The following is a 22,108-nucleotide window of genomic DNA, read 5'->3' on the forward strand; positions in this document are numbered from 1 at the left end:
CGACTATCCTGGTCATATCATTCTAATATCTCTAGACGCTAGCTAGATTGCTCCATTTCACGGGGGACTTCTTTTGATTAAGGTCAAAATAATTGAAAATGCTTTTAGGAAAATATAAAAGGAAAAAAAAACATTCCTGCGAGAGATTTTGTCAAGAACATTCTGTAGAAATGATATCCAATGACACGTAATGTCTAATTTTCTTCAAGATTTAATCCCTCTCTTTTTAAGTGGCACGCTCTTTTTCTTTTTTTTTTTGCGAGTAATCTAAACAACTACTGAAGAAAAAATGGTCGCTCTCCATGCACTCTGTTAAAGAGCTAGAAATTAAAATGTTTATGCCAAGCTTCCATTATCGTGCGAGGAATTCCAATTTAACACGTTTAATGTATATATATATATATATATATATATATATATATATATATATATATATAACATCTTGGGGCTAAGTAGGCTGTAGGCGTATTTTTATAAAAGTAGATGCCACCGAAGGGTCAAACAAACTTGGACGATTTAATTGAACATGTATAATTCATACATAAACCGCGACGTTTCGAAGGGGGACCCTTCTTCCTCAAGCGGGACTTGAAAAGTCCCGCTTGAGGAAGAAGGGTCCCCCTTCGAAACGTCGCGGTGTATGTATGAATTATACATGTTCAATTAAATCGCCCAAGTTTGTTTGACCCTTCGGTGGCATCTACTTTTATATATATATATACTTTAAGTAAGCTGTTGCTGTGAGCTTCTTTTTTATTTCCTGCGTTGATCAGCAGATTATTATTAATCTAATATTTAACGATTTATTGCGCTTCAATGTTTGTGTGCGATTGAGATACACCCAGGAAAAGCGGGGAGTGCAAAGCACATGTCGTCAGAGTCTACGGTTTGCTCCCCTCCTTCATGAAGCATTCGTTGGGTGCCCTAAGTAAAACAGTGTGCATTATCTAAACTAAATTTTGTTTTACGTGTAAGTATTTACTGTATTTTCCTGTCTAGAAGTCGCCCCCCCCCCCCCTTCTCTATAAACAGCCGTTTTCACAAAAACTGGGCGAATTTTTCACTAAAACAAATATATATATATATATATATATATATGAACGAATATGTGCAGATGAATGAACCGTACTTAATTTAATGAATCAAAGAATCGAAGTTTCCAGGAACCCGCCGAAAGCCAAAAATTGGCTTTCGGCGGGTTCCTGGAAACTTCGATTCTTTGATTCATTATATTAAGTACGCTTCATTCATCTGCACATATTCGTTCATATCCTCCTCGGAGACCACGTACGATGACGTGAAGTGCCCGTGTTGTATATATATATATATATATATATATATTATTTCCGAATGATTAAAGGCGAATTTTGGAATTTTGGCGATCGTCAAAAGACGCGTATTTGGGAGCGCCGCCTAACTCGGATGACTTCTGCACAAAAAACAAAAACAACGTTTTACGTGGTTTTTTAGACTGCAGTGAAAGCGCGATATGTTCATAAAACTGTGCTTTTATTTTTGATTATTTTTGTAAAAGAAAAAAAAGTCCACAGCTTGGCCCCTGTGACATTAACTTACTTGGTTGGGATGCTCATCAAGTTTGTAATACTTAACGATCTATGGCACAAACTATATAAGCATATGGCTGTTCAACAAAGTACAACATTTTTATACTGAAGTAAAGTTATTTTAGTAGGAAGCGGTTTTGTATACAAAAGGAAACTCTATGGAAGTACGAATTTCAACATCAGCTTCTTTCAAAAAGGCCACTTTTACTTTTTGTATTAAGAGCCCCCTGAACGGCCCAGAACATCCAACAAAATCATTTGTAATATATTGTTTGAACATAGGGGGTGTTTCAGAAAACGCAGGCCAAATCGTTCCTGCGAAAACTACTCATCGCAACGAAAAAAGGCTTGTGGCGTTGTGGTCCTGGGCCAGGGGCCAATTTAAGAAAATTATGAAAGTCCGGGATAATTAACTTGTTAATTATTTTACGAATTTTCTATTAGTTACTTCTATTAACTTGGATACTGTCCGTAGTGGCAATACAGTAAAACGTTTATTCGTCTGAGGAACCTGCAGTTTAAACCTCATCATCTTGAAATTTTGGCACAAGAAAAATGTATATCATAGAATGGAGTAGTTGCGTGACGAATTGTTCAAAACGTAACGTTTCGAGTTTCTTGTCATATTTGCCTATAAAATATATGGGATTCTATTGGAGTGCTGCCGTAACCCGCGTAGAGATGGCGCAAGCATGCGATGACCCAAATCTCTGGGGATGTGGTATCTTTTTGATCCCCCATCACGACCCAGCATAGTGAAGACATTCCAGTTGCTGCAGTGACCAATTTAGCTTTGAGTAGACGGTAATAGATAACTATGTGGGCCATCGATTAGCAGCGTTAAGTTAGGAGAGCCATGAAATTACGTAAAATACCATTACGCAAGCTCACAGGGGCATTTATCTTGAGCAGAAAACGACGTTAAAAATAGGATAAAGGTTCACTCTTGAGGCTTTGCCAATCCTTTTAACCTAGAATTGAGGGACCATCCTTACTTCGAGTTTTCGCCCACAGGGGGCGTACCGCATTTTTGGCGAAACTAAAAAACCTTCCGCTCTTTTTTTTTTTTTTTTACGTTTTAGCAGCGGACCAGCAGATGTGCTACATCACATCTCAGAAGAATAATTCATGGTTTCAGGGGCAGCTATATCTGAACGAAATGATCAGCACGTTTAGTTGTTTCAAGTTCTGTCGACCCGCGATTGTTTAAGGCGGCTTGATCCTTGAGCGGACTCCTCACGCCGCGACACTCACCTGGCACTCTCTACATGCGCCATCATAGCATGCACGTACAACCGCCACTGCCTCGACGCAATAAAAAAAAGAAAAGGCAGTGCAGTGAGTTTAGTTAAGAATAACATTTGGCCATGCCACTTATAAACGAAAGCTCAAAACAAGGACGGGTTTCTCAGTTTTGTGATAAACGAATCCAGTACGCCGAGAGTAAGGTTACAACCTGCCTAAACCAAAATTTTCGGTCACATTACACGTTGTCGGGAGCTTGCGTTATCAGATATTTTATGTAATTGTTTGTACTTGTGTACGGTGTAGGCAAGTTTTTTCTTAAAAAGAAGAAACGAATATCAGTAGGGTTAAAGAAACCTACCTTCTCAGAAAGCTTAGCGTGCGTGGAGAAAAACACCTGGAAAAAGTTGAAATTTCATTCTAAGGCTGTCGGCACATTGAAAATATATATTGTTTCCTACGAACTCTATCATTCCGAAAAAAAATTTTGGAGGGAAGTATTGATAAGCTTTTAATTCTTACGAAACAATTTAAGACTCGTTTTAATTGCGATTTTAGATTTTTTTAGATTTCTTATATTTGACATGTGTCAGAAAACCCGAATATATTACGCATAATATCCCGTGTACGCAGCAGCCTTGCTTCATTTAACTGTGCGTTATATCGAAGCCAACAAATGCTTTGGAAAGTTGCCAAAAAATCATTAAATTAATAAGCATCCCAATGACGACGACCAAGCTTCGTGTGTTACAATAAAACTTAAAATCTATGCGCCGAGAAAGTGAGGGAGAGGAGGAGAGCAGGGCGCGCGGGGACGTCAGAAGTTCGAGCTCTGGTTGGAAGGGTTAGTGGGTAGACCTGAAGCTAGCCGCCTTTGACTCCGCTGCACCCGTCGAAAGCGTTCGAATCCGAAAGCCTAACCCTGGATGCCGGCGTTCCGTGCTCTAACGCGTTCGACGTGTGCAGTGTACACAAAGGCAGCTAACTTTAGGTCTACCCACTAATCGTTCCAATCAGACCTCGGCCTTCTGACGTCAACGCGCGCTCTCCTCTCCTCCTCTCCCTCAGTTTCTCGGCGCGTTGTCTTCTTGGATGTACAGATATAGGTCCAAATTATATATTACATCTGATTTTAATTAATTGCGTAGACTCTTTCAAAATCTTTTCATATTAAAAAAAAAGTAAAAATTGCATTTTTGAGAAAATTTATGTTGAAATTTGTGCTTTTAGAGTTCCCTCTTGCATTCAAATACGTTTTCGCTTAATTTTACTGGAGTATAACAATATTATACTTGATGAATAGTTTTTTTTTAAGCTTTTAGTTTATTAATTGTTTATGTTATACAATTGAAGGTAACAATAAGTTATCAGCATGACCAGGTAAATTATCATCACAAGGGACATGTTCTGAAATTTTTTTACAAAAATCAAAGTAAAATTGGGGGGTTTTACGTGCCAAACCAACGGCGGGCATCGGGCACGCCCCAGAGGAAGACTGAGGATTAATTTCGACCACCTGGGAATCTTTTGACGTGCAACCGAAAACTCAGTTACACGGCGTCTTCTCCGCAATAAGCCTCCGTCAGATTGCGGGCACCTCGGCCGGGATTCAATTTTTTTTTTTTTTACAAAAATTAATAAAAGCAAAAACATATTTTTAGAAACATTTGACGAAGCGCGTAAAAAATTATTTGTCGTGCGGAAGGTATCCGGGCCTGGCGAAACTCCAAGTTCGTGACATGTGCGCCGTTCGCCCAAATCCCAAAATTCGCCTTTTATCCTTTGTAAGTCAAAAACTCTAGAACTAAATATATGGTGCAGAAACGGTCCTCAGTTTCGTCCAAGTGAAGAATTTGCCCAGCATGTCTTGAAAGTTTTTGAAAACTTTCAAGACAGGGCCCCTTTTTCTCGCACGATTTGAGATGAAATCGCCCACGTATGTGCTTGTGCGGCCAGCGCTTGCGAAACTGCATTGATAAGCCCGCGTACCTGTATTGTGCTCGCAATATATGCGCAAGCAGGAGTCAGTTTCAATATTCACGACAACGAATCGAACTAGGACTGTAACTCCTGTGGCAAATTTGCGCATTCAAGGTTCATACTTATAGGAACATCTACGTAAATATTGGAACATACACGACGACTTATACAGCGGAAAATACGTGACATCATCACTACGACGTTGCTGTAAAGCCAGTGTTTCCTTTCACTAAAAATGTCCCTCAACTATATAAACACCAAGAGATAACACAGTGAAATCACATTCTCAACTGGACTTTGATAGTAGTAAGCGCAATCGACGACATGTTGTAAGTCTGCTTAAAACGCTCAGATCAAGCTTTTTTTTTTTTTGCATTTTTTCTAAAACGATGTCACAATTTCTTTGCGATTTTAAGTTTTTTTATACTTTCCTAAACACTCGCATACAATTTTCCGGCAATAGTAAAGTCCATGATGGTCGGAAAAGCGAGGTATTTTAACCGACAATAAATAAACTACGAATCAAATATGCACTTAGGCTTTTTGCATGCTTCCTTGATGCACGGGTCGGAAACCATATACAAAAATGTAGAACTGCTTTCGTGAGTATGCTGCTGCTAAAAACTAAAAGAAGAAGAAAAAAAGAACTCACAAGCACCGTCAAAATAAGTGTACGCGCATGACGAGCAGGTAATCCACTAGTACCAATGGAAAGAGTCGCAGAGGGATGTTCCGAGTCTGACCTTAACAGACGGGATCTACAATACTCACCGAGTACAACAGCGCACATGCTCGGGGCAACTGTACAACGAGCATGTTTAGCGGACAAAACGTTTCCTGTGACAGAGCTCTTCGTGTACTCTTGCAGCGAGAGAGAGAGAAAAAAAACTTTATTGACTGAGGAATGGGGTCAAGGGGAATAGAGGACGTGGTGGTGGTGGTGGGCGAGGGGCCGAAGGCCCATCCCCTCCTGGACGCCTTCTCTTTTACTTAGGTTGGTGGTCCCGTGGTGGCGGTCGGCCGAGGCTTCCCGGCGACCTCTTCCGCCCTTTTGACCGGGCGGGCCTGTAGGTCCGGGTCGGGGCTGCGAAGCGAGGCCTCCCATTTCTCCCCAGAAGGGATTTCGGGGAAGGGATCCTGAGGGCATGCCCAAATGATGTGGGCCAGGTTGGCATGGGCGCCACATGTCTTTAACCCTGAAATTCGTTTGCAACTCTATATGTGTTTCATAGACCAACTTAAACAAGAACGCTTTCCCATATACACTGATCAGTCAAAACATTAAGATTACCCACTTAAAACCGTGTTGCATCTGCCTTTGGCGCGCAAAGCAGCTGCCACCCGTCTTCGCATGGATATTACAAGTCCATGCTAAGTGGCCCGAGGAAGATGGTACCAGATTTGCAAGCACAGGTAGCACAATTACTCTGATTTGCGAGGAGGTGGTTTGTGAAGTCTCAGCTGGCACCCCTTCACATCCCAGATATGCTCAAAATAGTATCGATATATCGCGATTGGGCTGAGTGGCCAGGATATCAACAGGAATCCATCATTCTGACCTTGTGACATGGAGCGTTGTTTTGTTTGAAGATTCCAGTTCCAACGAAAAAGACAGAAGCCAAGACAGGACCAACACGCGGCCCTGGCGTCATGCAGCTGCGGTGGCGCTATCGGCAGCACAGCGCATGCGCAGATGCTTCACTCCTCTCAAGTTCGGTTACTGCGCACGCGCAGTGCCCACACCTGGTGTGGGCAAAGGCGGGCTTGTTTGTAAACAGCGTGTCGGTCTATACAGGTCAGAAGTGACGTTGACATCGTCCACAGATTCGAAAGTGTGGTCTGCAACAACCACCGTTCACAGGGATACCCACGGGAACGCCCCCCCCAAAGCTTAATACTGCCACCACCAGATACCATCGGCATCTGCAGATGGTGGATAACGTGGACGCGCTCGTTCCCATAGCACAGGGGTAATCATAATGTTTTGGATGATCAGTATATACGAACTCTGCTCCTTGTGCAGAAACCGTCTTTCTGACAGCGCACCACATGAGCACCGTTTCAAAGCTAGCACTTTTGCTTTGGCCCAGCACCTTTCAGGTAACAAGGCCGCAGTGTTGCAGTGTCTACGTCACCTGGCGAAGGCCAGCGCGGCGCAGATTGGATACGACAGCTGCGTCAGTGTTCGGCTTGAACTCATGTCCAATCAATGAGGAGGCAAGTTATAACCGAGAGGTGACATCACACTCGTGCCCAATCAGTACCCCGCGTTAACCTCTTGTGGGTGACACAGACAGCCCAGGTGTTTTTACTACCTTAGGTGCTGTTGTTGGTCTATCCAGCACGTGTTGCTTCGCGTAAAGCCAGAGACATCCGAATTGCTGTTTACGTCTGGGACGTCGCGTCACCTTCTGCGCTGGAATTCAACTTCCAGCTCGAGACTGGTTTCCGGGACCGGAGCCTCGACGGCGCCCCATCTCGGGGCGCATCGTGGACGGCGTGCCCGCGCACTACGGCGCCCATCCGTGGCTTGTGGACATCCGGCTTCGAACCGACTCTGGCCGCACCATGCACTGGTGTGCCGGGGCCGTCCTGTCCCCGAACCTGGTGCTCAGCGCCGCACACTGCTTCAAGTGAGCCGCAGCTCCGCCGATTATTTCGAGCTTACTCTTCCCGGCCTACTATTTATTATCTCTATATTCAAAATAGAAATTGAGCAAACGGCAAAGGAAGGTTACGCCAAAACCAAGGTTCAAAATTTTCCGCACTTTCTATAGTGGGGTGACGTCGCAAGTTCTATAACTAGCAAGTTCAGTAGGCTGTCTAAGCTAACACAGTATAGCGCACATATTTTTCATAAGTTTAACCAATATTAATTTCACACCCTCAAACTTCTTGTAACCCAAAGGGGACGAGCTGTATTGACCCCACATAGTCCCGTAGTCTGAAGCAAATATTTGCCTAGAAAATTTTAGTACGGAATCTGCTTTAATTTTTTTCTAAATAAACAAAAGCGAAAAACCAGGCGGTTGTTTTCAAACCAAATGATACAGTGTGCAATTGCACCGCAAAGATAATTTAACCCCTCTAAGGTTGAATTTCTAACGACAGTTGAAACGTTAAACGTGATTTTTTTCGCGAATATATGTTATGGAACTCTTATATTCAAAACGTTACTGTTAAGCTAGCAAATATCATAGGTCTTCTTTACAAGCATCGCCATAACCTGGAAGTGGTGCAAAACTTCTAGTTAATAACGCATTTCGTTTATGCTACTGTCACCATGTTTAATGAAGTACGACAAGTACCAACCCGAATAAATTGTTTGTGTTGCAGAATAAAGCAGTTTGGGTCGCACCAAATGCATCATATTGCGCACATACTGAACTGATTTTTTTTTTTTAATTAATGGAAATAAAATATTATTTTAAGCATAAGCTTGCGGCCATGCTTCGCGGCATCGCTTAAAAGTCCCCATCATCCATTGTCACGGATTTCTAAACTAAGCTTAAGAATAATTATTTATTTTGTTCGCAGCACAGGATCCGCTTCAGATTATTCGGCACACGCTTCCAACTGTACTGAATTCAACAAAAAAAAAAAAAAAGAGAAATGTTTGGATTTATGCTATAAATAAGACGACAATACACAAAATAATATCTTTGGCGATAGGCATTTTATCTATTTATCACTGATTGTTGTTTCTGCCTTACAAGTTTGTAATTTTTATGTCGGCCAATCTGCCAAAAGGGGGGGGCTTCGTCAAACCGCACTTCTGCATCTTTTTTTCCCCCAGCTTCCATCGCCAATTTCTAATATACGAGTAAATAAGAATAATTGAACTGGAATTATTACAACTCAATGACAAAACCAACAACTACCAAGCATTTAGACATACCCTCCTGTTTACGGCGCGGCGTTGCTCATTTTAAATCTCAGAAGAGGCGGTCTAGGCGCCGACAGATGTGTCCACGCGTCCTCCGTACTCCATGCAGGCACTCCCCGAACGCGTCCGAGCTGGTCGTCCGCATCGGGGAGCACCGGATGGAAACACGCGACATCTACGAGGTGGATTTCGACGTCGAGACATTCAAGGTGCACCAGGGATTCGACGCAGGTCAGAAACAACTGTTGTAACGAGGTAGCACGTCATTTAACGATGGCCTACGAGTAAGGATATATTCTGAAGTTGTTGGTGGCGTTCCCTCTAGCAGTCTAATCAGGTGCTAACTAGGGCACATGACTTTATTTAAAAAGGCAGCGCGAAAAGAAAGTGCTTGTATAAGTCACGTACATGTCACATAATGCACTTTTCCCCCCCAAAAAAACACACACAAAAAAATGACCCAACATTTACCCCGCGAAACGCTTTTGTATTTCGGAGCGATTTCATTCAACACGTTAAGTTGTAATAATGTTGCTCGTATGTTTAGACTGCCGGAAGTTGGCCAGCCATGAAAGAGCGTCTGATGTTTCCACTCTAGATGGGGAAACTCATCTAGTGCAGTACGACTGCTAGCCTGGGGTCTTTAACGTGCATCACGCAGTAGTGATTACACGACCGCCACACCGGTATACGATGCTCGTCCAGATCGAAACGGGCGAGGGTGGGGATCGAACCCAGGACCCCCTGGGTTTTGCGTGCCAGCTCTTGGTCCGCGTGCTCAGCCTCCCCAGTGACGTTAAAATATGGGTAATTTTTGTAAGCTTTCCATTGGACGAAAAGAACTCGGAGAGGAGGTACACTCGTTCGCGTGTACAGCGGCGTACTTTCGTATACGCCTGTCAGATTGCGGCTCGCTGCGTAAATATTGCATTTTTTATATATCTTTTTTTTTTCTTTTTTTACATACGTGTTAATTACACAAAGTTAAAATATATATATCTTTTTTCCGAAGTGGTAGAACTGTACATACGGCTCTTATGCCACGCTTGTAGAACAGCGTAAGAGCGAATCCTTGTGCAAAGCAGTGAAATTCTTGTTATGCAACCCTAGTCCCTAAATTGTTCATTCTTTTTTAGGTGTAAGGATTTTTTTTTTTAAGAACTTACACAACTTTTTGGCTTTGATATACCTAAAAAGTATGTGAATGACCATTTGTTTACTTATATCAACACAAACAAAACAATACACAATGAATCGGCGCATCAATAAACAATAATCAAACCGCGTCATTAAAAACAAAACAAAAAACAAAAACATTTCTTAATATGACAGAAAAAAAGGTCCCCCACTAATGCATTCTGAATGAAATTCAAATAAATAGCGCTTCAAACAAGCACCGAGAATTGCTTTCTAAAAAAATTACACCATCTTCCCGAGGGGAACCATGGGGTGATGCGGAGCAAAGCGGATCGTTCGGGTTCCGCCGCTCGCTTCGTACGTTTACGTTAAACTTCACGGTCCCGAACCTCAAGGCGCGTTCACACTCTTGCAACCGAGTACGACCGAGAAAGACTTCTTGAGACCGGATGCGCTGAGCGGAGCTGGTCCTAAGAGATCGCAAGAGGCTTAAAAACCGGTTTGGTCTCTCTCGGTCGTACTCGGTTGCAAGAATGTGAACGGGCTTCAGGTTCTGCTGCTCGACGTTTTCGAACCGCCGCTGCTTCACGTTGTCGTAGTTCAGCATCCGCCGCTCGACGTTGACGAATGGACGCCGCTTCTCGTTGCCGTAGTTCAGGGTCTGCCGCTGGCTTCAAGCGTTTGCGCTCAGCGTCGCGTGCCCTTCGCTGCGCAGCTTTGTCTTCAGTGGACGTAGCGTTGCTGTTAGTTTGTGGGGTGGTGCTGACGCTTGCTTGCGCCAACCCACTAACTGACGGGACTGTTGCTTCCATCACACTTCATCGGAAGAACGGAGAGAAGTGGAGTCAACAGCGGTGAACTGAACACGCGCAGCGCGCTACCGCTGCTTATATTCACACTTGAAGGAGAGGAGACTAGAGGAGGAGAGTTGCGCATGCGCGCGCGGTGTGAGTAGAAGCGAACGCACGCGAAGTGCTCGCAGCTGGTAGAGAGAGAGAGCGGAGAGAGTAACCAACACCTCCTAGAAGACAAGGCCGTAGTGCTCTTCTCGTGACGTCGCAAAGGAAGGCCATCGGGGGCGCGCGTCGAAGCGAATGCAACGTGCGTAGATCGACCGTCGTAACGCGTTTTTAGTCACATACGCGTGTCATATTAGCTAAAATGAAAGCTGCAGATAGCAACGGGTCTAGAAAACATTTTATTACACGAGCAAAATATTACACCGCTAAATAATCGGTACGAAATGGCACGAGGTATGCGTACAAGACGTCTATCGAAAAATGTGATTGTCTTAAGTCGAAAACATTGAGTCACGCAATTATTGTTGCAGGAATGCATATTTTATACAGAAATACTTTGACAAAATGGCGAGACACGCAGTGATTTTGAAACAGCAAAACAGAACAGTTAAAAATCAGGTAGACATAGTCAACGCGGACAAGGCAAGACAAGCGTTTCTCACGATCATGTAAGCGACGTTATCGCGTGCAGTCACTGAATTCTTGCATCATACCCCGGCCACATGGCAAAATTAATGTAATTTCGATCGAATGACATTATAGGGTCGACAAATCCGCTTGCGGCGCTCGTATAATCACTCAAGACCGCGAGCTGATTAAATCCTATATCACTGAATGAAAATATATTAACGTTTCCCTGTGGCAGGGGTACTAAACTTACTACTAAGTCTACTAATTTACTTCTCCCTATGGGCTCGAGCTGCCTTAGAACAAAACATAACTTGTTTTGTATATAATAATACTATCACCTTAATACAGTTAAGATTCTAGTATAAACGCGGAAAAGGCAATAAAATAACTTTAGTATAAATAAACACAGAATCACAAACAACTCACTTTCAATAATCACACAAACTTGATTTTCATCTTCCAGTGAAAACTAGATTAGCGCGCATATTTACAAATGTCGACGCAACTGCTCCTACATGAACAAGAAAGCCCGTAAATAAGTTGTTTCTCACCTGTCGATCGTATCCATACGTCCCACAATATCCGTGACGAACACATTTGAATACGAACTCCAAGAAGCCTCTCTCTGTCGAGAGAGAGGTCTATCGATTAGTCGACCAGAGCCTTCGTTGGCTAGTTGTCACACGTCACTCAAACCGTAGCAGGACTTGTTTCACAAATGCACGCAAAATGCCGTAGTATCAAGCGAACACACAAAAAAACTACCCGAGACTACGGTGATGACAGAAATACGACGGGAAACAAGTCTCAAAAGTACCACACACGAGAGCAACGGCGACGAAAGCAGCGGCGACGAGAGCAACGGCGACGAGAGCAGCGACGACGAAAGGCTTAACGTTGTCGACCCATCTCTTGCTGGTGTGGGCTCCCTGCGACAACGACTGGATTTCTTTTCGGTTTGCTTCCCTTCTGAGATGTCTCAGCGTTCCTTTTCAGACAGTCAGCAGCTCTCACACAACGTAAATTTACCAGAATCGAAGCCATGTGGCATCAGCAGCGTCGCAGCCGGTCCTTTCGAAAAGTGTGGGGTGCTGCGGAACTGCACGTAGTCCCGCGGTTACGGGAATACTCATAAATATAATTTTGGTACTCTCAACCATGGTAGCGCGTTATATAATACGTTTATATTATATATATAATAAATTGTACAAGACTGCGCCTTTAAAACGTATATTAATGTCGGATAAACGCGCATGAACGAACACCACCGCGCCGCTTGTCAAGGGACATTGTTTTCACGTCGATAGCGTATTTTCACGTAGTTGCGCCATGGACTTCCTTCCTCCGCCATTGTGACGTAACCTCTCAGAGCGCTCTGGCCTTCTTCTCTAGGAGGTGTTGGAGTAACGCGCAGCTGTTGGAGAGAGGGAAGGAGGAGAGTTGCGCATGCGTAGTGTGAGTGCGGACTACGACGCCGCGGGACATAGACCCAAGCAAGAGATGCTCCGCATCTAAAATAGCAGAGATTAGTGTGTTCAAATAGAAAAAGAAACTTCAGAGAAGTGTATCATATTGCCGCTCGCAAAGTCACGGACTTGTAGAAAGTTCTCGTTTATTCTAGCTGCGGACATAACTTCTATCGTTTATCCCTGCTTTTGTTGTTCTAGAAAGTGCTTGTTCATTCTCGCCCCGAGCGCGCTACGCTCGAACCTTCTCCGCCGAATCTTCGAGATAGTGACTCACTCTAGATAAGAGGCCGCCCGCGACCTTATCGAGTCGGTCTCGCCCCAGCGCTCGAACCTGCGGTTACGCCGACTTCGACGCCCGCGACGCTGTTATTATCTTTTGTACCCTTTTATTTTCGGGCACAAGTTCGCCCCATTAAACATTTCATTTCTTCAGTATCACCGCCTCATCTATTGTCATTCGTGACAATATGTATAATAGGGCTGCAATATCGAAAATTTCTTCCAAAAAGACCAGAACCCAAGAAGACACTGGATGCTGGGATGCTTTGACTCATATTCGAGGCTGCCTACTTAGTAGTAGAATACTATTCCTTTGCTCACGGAAAAGAGAAGTAAAAAAAAAACTGTTTTAACGCAGTGACGTCAGATGCTGCACACGAGGTTGCAATGATCAACATCCACCTTATAATATACTCCTTTTCTTTTTACTAGTTTCCGTCTCAGCAACCTACATAAGTGTATGATACCCGGAAAGCATTGTTCCCTACTCAAAGCGAAAAGAGGAACCGCAAAGGCTCATTTCAGGTCCCCCTAAACTTCCCAACTGGCAGCATAGCTCCAACTGTGGAGTCACCACACTTGTTACCCATAAAAAGGGTTCCTTACTTTCGGTGTTCACCGATAAATCCTGTAAATTAACCCCCGAGCTATTTTTACCTAAATCAAAAAAAAAAAAAAAAAGCAAAAAAAAAAAAAGTTTAGGAGCTATCTAAGAATAGGAGCTATCTTGGAATGAGAAAAACCGAGGCTTCGAGGAAATAAATATTTATCCATAGTCGGTGACTTCATCAGGGCGGACGCTGGAGAGGGGGTCGCCTCTTGTCCAGTGTTCACTCCACCGATGTGGAAAGAGGTGGGGGGAGCTTTCAGTTTAGTCTTAACCTGTCACCGGCTATACAGGTTCATTTTGTTCTGTCCCAGGACACAGCCCGCCCTGAAGCAACCTGAACTGCGCTCGACGCTGCTTCTTTTCAAAGGAACCAGACCCCGTACAATCGTTTCCTTCTCGCATCCCATTTACAAGTATTCGGTGTACGCGCGCAATCCTGAGAAGTTAGGGAGTCTTGCACCTGTCTCCTGTTTTCTTCAACATGAGCACAGAAAAAAAAATGTTGATTTGTTTGTCCGCAGGTTGAAAAACACCGAAAAATACCGAATCTCCGAGAGAAAAAAATAAATAAAACCCCGAAAAAAAAAAAAAAGCCTGAATTCGAAGAGAACCCCGAAAACACGAAACCGTACCTATACGAACAAAACAACGGCGTTGACGACGGATTATTTTTTTTTTTAATACATAGCAGCGTTTTGGTAGGAATCGTTAAAGGGATACTGAACCGAAATTTCGAACTCACAAAACAAGGCTGCACAGATAGGCGGGACGATGCAAAACCCAAAAACATCACTCATACAGCGATATCTCTAACGGATCGCCATATTTTTAGAAAAGAATCGCCCGACTGAACCCGGCCGACGAGGCCGACAAGGCAAGGGACGTCACGATTCTTATTCCCTCTCCTCCTCACTACGTCCCGTGTCGAGCTGGTGAACCGAAGCGAGGAGGAGAGAAGCGAGGCCGCTCCCCCTCATTCTCAAATTCTCCCGGAGGACAGTGATGTCAGAGGCCTCGCTTGATCGCGCCCTTCTTTTCGAAAAGTGCAGCCATCCGTTTGAGATATCGATGTACGAGCAATGTTTCGGAGTTCGTAGAGTCCCGTTCAACGCTTCTAGAGCCTTATTTTGCGAAATTCAAATTTCGGTTCAGTATCCCTTTAAAGGAGCGGTGCAACGATATTAAAATGGAATGTTTTTCACTTTGCACGAGCTTACTGGCACTAGTGGGACACAAGGATACTCGCACGCAACGCCACTGACCAAGAAACTCCCTTGTTACCCTGTAATTTCGAGGACAAAATCGAGCGTTTTCATTCAATCTCTCCTTCGCAAAACCTAATGACGTAGCTGGGCGGTAGCAGTACCGCCCAGTGACGATATCTGAATACGGCTCATAGATTGGACCCGAGCATTGCGTGGGCACTCGATTTGGGCTCGTGATAATCTATAGCTCGAGAAGCATTCGGGTAGAGTCCTGTGTCCAATCGCTGCTATGACGACAACAGCCGAACCATAACAATGTCTGGAACTCAGCGCGTGTCCTGTGCCTTTCCAACGCCGGCGCGTGGCTATGATCAACACTGGCGGCATATAATCGGCTCCAGATCACGTGACCGCTTGTTCTGGCTGCGAGTTGAGGGGGTGAACGGTGCTCGTTTTTCTCTAATTTTTTCGGCGACTTCGATTGCGTGTGGTGAAAAACGAACGGGTATTTCACAGGTCATTAACGTCACGGATCCGTTCTAAGCGGTATTTGCACAAAACGACAAAAATCGTTGCATCGCCCCTTTAAAGCTCATGGCCTTCGAAACGTTTTGCGTCTGTTGTTTTTAGCGCTTTTACCCTCACAAACATGCGTCAACTACGCCACGCAACTTGTGAGATTTGTTACGGGGATGCTTGTATACAGCGAAGCCCGCCTTGAAATTGCATCCTAAACGTCTTTGGCAAAAAGCGCAATTTAGCCAATACCAAGTTTTGACCCCTCTTACATAGCCGCGAGATAATTCTCCTGCGAATGGACTAAACACAGGCGCGTATCATCCCGCAGACACTTTCTTCAATGACATCAGCCTGCTGAAGCTTCGACCTATCCGCAATCACGGCATCTTGTTCAACGACCACGTGATGCCCGTGTGCCTCCCCACCAAAGAGGACGTCTACGCCCCCGGAACCTCCTGCGTCATCGCCGGATGGGGAAAGACCATCATCAACGTCCACCAACTGCGTGAGTACCTCGTAGCGGAAGCCCACTTGCGTCGCACCATGCCCCATTCACAGTAAATGTATAAGCTCAACAGTACAATCTTTACTTCGTTTAGACGCAAGCCGACGCTATACGAGCTTACGGAATCAATCAGACACCATCCAAAGCGCACCATCGCGGAGTTCGTCTTGTTCCTGTTCTATCATCCTCTTCGTGGTGCTATTGATATGCTCCGCTTGACGAACGGTCTCAAATTTTGAACTCTAAGTATTGCGGGAAGTGACCGTCGCTCTTGCAGGAGACGCCACGGACTCACGACATAAGGCGGAGATTCACCGGGCTTGCGCCGTCGTGCGTCTCCCGGGTCCCTCAGAAACGTGCGCGTGCGCACCACGTCATCGTTGTATCATCTGCTTCGCCACGACTGCTATGCTCCTTCACTGGATAAACCAACAGAGCGCTGCGAATTCCCCTAGACTTGCGATTTTAGTACGTGTTTAAGCCTTTGGTTGTGATTTGACCTGAGATGAAACAAACTATACGGTGGGTAGAGGCGCTGTGAAACGGACGTTTGTACCATTTACGTTTCCTTCTGCTTCTCTAAATATGAACCAATAATTTAAAAATAATAATAATTTACTTTGTACAAGCACTCCTCGGCGGAACTGTGGCGCAATTCTCAGCATAAATGGCACTTAGGCGCAAGATGTAGCAGACTCTCGTTGATGGGGCAATTTGTTGCAAATGGTGCAGCACTTTCATCAGTGCAGTATAAATATATGAAAATGTTATAAATGCAAAGAAATATATTTTTTCCACTATTACAATATTTGCTTTGAAGAATATAATCTTACTTCTGCACCACATTCTTATAATAAAAACAAATCCTTATATCAACGTAAATGCCTATAAATTGTCAAGTTCACTAAATCATTTTATTTGAATGTCATGAATTCGGGATTAACAAAATCTGGGGAATTTGCTCTCTGAGGCAAGTTCTTAGAAAGTGGTTAAATTAGTGTTGCATATTTCTCAGTATAATTGATTTTCGCATGTAAATTGCCATAAAAAGTATTTGGAAAAAGTCTGGTTTCTAAAGGATAAGTATTTGAATTTAGGTGCAAAACAACAACAAAGAAGCAATTTCTGCTTTTTATTTTTAACTTCTAATGGAAACAAATATATCTAAAGCGGACTTAGCTTTATGCTGCGAAAGTGAATACTGTTTTTTTATTCTCACATTGGTGACGTACGGATGCCTTGGGCCGTAGATTCATATACATTAAAAAAGGAGGAAGCCTAACGAAAAATAGGGTGTTGCCCACATTTTCTGTTGCTCGAACCTTGAAGCCCATTGCCCTCACTCAACAGCTTTATGACGTATACCTGCCATCTTGATGCAGAAATGTTACGGCACCCACAACGTGCCCAGCAACTATACAAGAATAAGGGTACTTCGAGGTCTTTTAGAAATTCTGAAATACTTGGCAAGGTCTGGCCGTCGGGCCTGACCCGAGCCCGACGCAGTTCAGGATACACCGGCCCGAACCCGGACGGTGCTCTCATATGTTGGACCGAGCCCGACCCGACTGTCGGGTCGGCCTTTTGGGCTAGCCCGAGCCCGCACAGATCTCTAGTTGCTGCCGGCTTCTGGGCTTCTGGCCGGTGCCATTTTGAGCGTTCGTGCATATCATATGGCGCGCGCTTTGCTCGCCTACCCAAGCGACGAACATGCGCCTTCGACAGCTTTGGCCTTGTGCCCGAATAATTCGGTGCTCGAAATAAGAGCCGTGCGTTACTCCGCTTCTCTGTCGGATCTCGCAGCTAATAAATACAAGCTCCTTGCTTTGGGTGACACCTTGGCTTCCTAAATGCTCATTCAGTAGAACACCAGCGAATGCTCTGCACATTTAGCCTATAGCGCACAGGGCAAGACTGACTAAAAAGGCACCGGTTTCTTCCTGCCAGAATCGTCTGTGCTGCAGACGGCAGCGGTGCCCCTGTACGAGCCTGGCCAGTGCGAGCAGCCCTGGGTGTACGGCTACAGGATAAAGCGTGGCATGTTCTGCGCTGGGCACGTAGACGGCGGCATGGACGCCTGTCACGGAGACAGCGGAGGACCTCTCGTCTGTCGCTCCATCACAGGTAACAAAGCCGTTCTGGCCATCGGCCTCAGGTACCAGCAGCGGATATGGGGGTTACGCAAGATTTTTGTTAAAAGCAATGCCAAGGGCGTTCGGAAGCTTTCCCCTTTAGTGGTAGAGACGAGACTTCCTTCAGAATTATGCAGTTTCGAGCATAAATTTCACTGTGAAAGGTGGGTACACAAACCAAGGGAACATGCATCCAAGCGCGGGCCTTCCCACTTCGCCAATTACTTCACAAAAATTCAGAAATGCTCTTAGTCGGTTGCAAGGTAGAAGAAGCTCCTCCTCTCATAAGCGTGATGCGCCCGTTTAAAATCCATCCGCAGTCGAAGGAATATTTCCCTGGAAACGCCCCTTGTTCCGTTTCAATGAATAGATAATGGCTAGAGTGATGCTAACTTGTCTCCGGCCCCCACCTTTTATGAAAGCGATTTTTGTATTCATCGGAGAGGGAACCGAGCCCCTGAAAGTGACCTTTGTATCCATGTGAGGGGGAACATAACCCCCCAAAGTCGTATTTGTTTCTGTCGGAGGGGGAAAATTCTAATCTCCCTCTCGTGGCTTCCGCAACGCTAAGTCAAAGATAAAGCAAATATTTACAGGAAGGCAAAACCCTCTCCCGCGTTGGCCACGACGTCACGGAAACGATGGGACGCTATTGGATGCGGAGGTGGCGGAGGGATATGATTCCCTTTGAGGGGCATCGGCCGCTACCTTCTTGACCTGTCACTTACTATAGTATCACCACCGTCCAACGCGAGAAATGAGTAATTACCTGCTTCTGAGTAATTCCAAGTTTTCGAAGCCAATTAAAAAACTTTCGTTTCGACTTCTTAATTTTCTTTGAAAAATATTTTTTGTTGATACTCTCTGTTTGAATTCAGAAGACATAAATCCACATAAACAGCTTTATGTGCCGACGAACTGAGGGAGAGCAGAGAGCGCGCGGGAAGGTCTAAACGCAGAGTTCTGTTTCCAGGAGAGCTCGGAGCCCCTCCCTCGTTCCACATTAGCACAGGAAACGCTGGAATCCACTCTGCTCTCCAGCATTTGCTCTGCTAATGCGGAATGGACCGTCTCCTGCTGTTCTTGAGTTGCAACAAACTATAGCTGCCTTTGTCTCCACGGCATCCAGCTTTGGCGTTCTAACGCCAAAGCACTTTAGGTTTACCCACTAATCATTCCAACCAGAGCGCGGTGTTCTAATGTCCCCGCACACTCTCGTCTCCTCTCCGTTTCTTGGCACATTGGTACGTAAGAAAATGATACTAGAACATTTTGAGATCTTTTTTATGTCGGGTATATTTATACACCTTTCCAAGAATCATTCGACCCCAGGGACAACAAACCGTTTTTGAGCCTAGTCACTGGGTTTGAGGCTAGACTCTCACCGGCGTCCCTGCTAACCCTAAACGAGTGGACTGCGACTTCGACAGGCGCAGCCTGCGTAGGCGCAGGTTCAAACACTGCTGGCAGCTAAATTTTCGTCTTTTCTCGCTGCATATTGTGTTTTATGGTGCATGTATTTTCCCGAAGACACGGAGAAAGCATTGAACCACATTTAAAATATCAAAAAGAAAAAATAATAATAAAAATAAAAATAAACTACTTTTGTTGTGTACGCGCGCGACAGAACAAATGCGGCTGGAATGTTAGTTGTCGTTTTTCTTTTTACGATAAGTTTTGACGGCGACGCTCGATTAACCGCGCGTCAGACGACAAAGCGCTTAGCTGTCGAAAATAATTTACAACAGAAGATAACCGAAAGGTATGCATTTTTCACGCTCACAAATAACGTGTTTACCGGTGGACAGGCCAGGGACATACAATTTGGCAAGTTTTAACATTCGAACAATATATTGTACGTACCACACAGTCACAGTGGACGACAATCACGTCACATCTTGACGATCGGACGGAATCCAAGATAACTTCGTTTTGGGGCACGTTTTGGGGAGAGCTTCCTTTTTTCACGACAGCATCAATGCAAACTTTGCAAAGGCACGAACGCGACTGACCGGTTTCCCACCCCGGACTATTTTTGGAGATGACTGATGATTCTACGCGGATGATCTCTGGTAGGGGGGAGAACAATGTTCGCGAAATCGGGTCGAGGGTCGTTCGACGTCCTTCACCTCCTTCGTTTCCCGTGAATGTCGAGCAGAACAGCTTGAATGGCAGGCACTTACCAGCCTTATTTCTCACAATGGAAGATAACACAAAAAGGGTACCCAGCACGCATTAAAAAAAATCGAGTGGAAACTTTCAAGAAGGGCGAGAAAACGTCGAATGCAAAACCGCAAAAACGTAGGTAGAGAACCGCGCTGAGCGGCTCTTCACAGTACAAGAGTGTGGCAGAAAATTTCTAGCTGATAGAGGATGCGAGAGTCGCACCAGCCGCATCAGCAACATGGCGGTGGCCAAGGAGCGGTTTTTGGAAAGGTGTATAGACTTCAGACAAAGCATTCCATCGAGTAAATCACCAAAGCCCTCTAAATTATATTATGGTATTATCACTTACCAGAGCCTATTACAACACTCGTTTCAGTGTTCCAAGTTAGCAAGTGGATATCCACTATGCAGCATTTTTTCGGGTGTTTCACAAGTATTCTCGGTCCTTTGTTGTTTCTAATATAAGTTATTTTAAACGGTGAACCTTCAACCAAAATTATTGTGCATGCTGCTTATGACACTCGCATATTATTTTACTCATTCCAGGGTGGACATGGTTGTTGTTAAAGCAAATTTTTTCCGAATACAAAACGCTGGGCAGATTAGTTCACTGGTTATCAACACGGCAAATACAAAGCCAATTTCTTTCCCAGTATCCCGAGTCAGTTTGTCTACATATTTAGTTCTGGGCTTCAGCACAATAGTGCATGTTCAGAATATTAGACCCTAGGCAAGCTTTCTGAACACATCTTGGAATGTTCTTGTTTTCTATTTCACCTCCTGCTACTCCTATCCAGACTACAAAAGTAGTTTAGCAAGTTGTGGCTGTTAAAAAGAAAATGTTAGGACAAATGAAATGGTTTCTCGGTATCACCATTCTATTCCTCTTAAAAACAAAATGATTTATGTATTTGAAGTGCATCCAGACTGTAGTCGGTGACATGTTAAGAATTCAGGGGAAACTGGTGCCACCACTTTCTTCTTTAGCAGTCAATACTTGATTCATCTCTCTATGGCATTTTCTAATAAAGTGCAAAGAGGTGGGAGGAGCTTCCTCCCAACTCTTACTTGCGACAAACTATAATTGCAACTTATAAACAGTCTGTAAAAAAAAATGTTAGAATTATTCAACCTTGCGAAATTAGAAACTAATCAGAATATCCAACACGTCATTGGCATCCCTGCGGCATTACCCCATTCCAGAACCTCAATTTTGAAAGCTCCAGGCACAAGCTACCCATTTTTTATAATACACCCACATATACATGTCTTGCTTGTCAAGCACAAACTACCTTTCTAAAAATTTAGTATTCACTCTTGTGCATATGTATATTTATTTTGCATCCCCTCCACCAGTCTTGAACCTGTCAAGCTGCAAAAACGCATCTTTTTTTTCCACTGCCCATGTCACAAATGTAGTTTGTGGAAAAATTTGCGATTTGATTTGAAAGAGTAAAGTCAAATATGCTATTTTAGTATGCATAAGGTTTAAGTATCTGCATATGCTTCATACAGCCCCGGAATGAAGTGGGGCCCAAGTTGTGCAAACAAAATTAACTTCAGGTTACTAGAAAATAATTATGCACGACAGGAGCCATGCAGGCATGAAGCACCATAATCAACTATTGTGCGCAGGCAACTTTGCAGTCTTCGGCATAATCAGCTGGGGTGAAGAATGTGGCCTCCCCAACAGACCTGGTGTCTACGTCAAGGTACAAGAGTACCTCGACTGGATTGCCAACACGGAAGTGGAACTCCTGAGCCAGTATTAAAATACTGCATAAAACAAAAGTTGCACCTCCTGGTTCCCTTCTTATAGGAAAATATGTGGTTTTTGATGTGGGAATCTTCCTTCACAAAGAGGTCAGAGTAGAGTAAACAAAATGAGTAAACTTGCCATGCATAACCTTACGAGTCAATGCAATTATAAACCTGATGATACACAAACGCTCAACTGTTCCAAAGCCACAAATGATGCAT

The 22,108-nt window shown here is 44.3% G+C and overlaps 1 protein-coding gene across 1 annotated transcript in view; it reads left to right on the forward strand.

The window, feature by feature from the left end:
* LOC115322242 (serine protease svh-1) overlaps positions 1-21,919 on the forward strand; it is a 91,092-nt gene extending 69,173 nt beyond the window's left edge. The window contains exons 22-26 of the mRNA XM_040216788.2: positions 7,225-7,423; positions 8,786-8,907; positions 15,654-15,830; positions 17,778-17,954; positions 21,764-21,919. Coding sequence (XP_040072722.1) covers positions 7,225-7,423; positions 8,786-8,907; positions 15,654-15,830; positions 17,778-17,954; positions 21,764-21,900 — 812 coding nt within the window. The 3' untranslated portion in view covers positions 21,901-21,919. The remainder of the gene's footprint in view (positions 1-7,224; positions 7,424-8,785; positions 8,908-15,653; positions 15,831-17,777; positions 17,955-21,763) is intronic.
* The last annotated feature ends 189 nt before the right edge of the window (positions 21,920-22,108 follow it).

The sequence above is a fragment of the Ixodes scapularis genome, unplaced genomic scaffold (assembly GCF_016920785.2).
Source record: "Ixodes scapularis isolate PalLabHiFi unplaced genomic scaffold, ASM1692078v2 PGA_scaffold3__209_contigs__length_174095766, whole genome shotgun sequence".
Lineage (NCBI taxonomy): Eukaryota > Metazoa > Arthropoda > Arachnida > Ixodida > Ixodidae > Ixodes > Ixodes scapularis.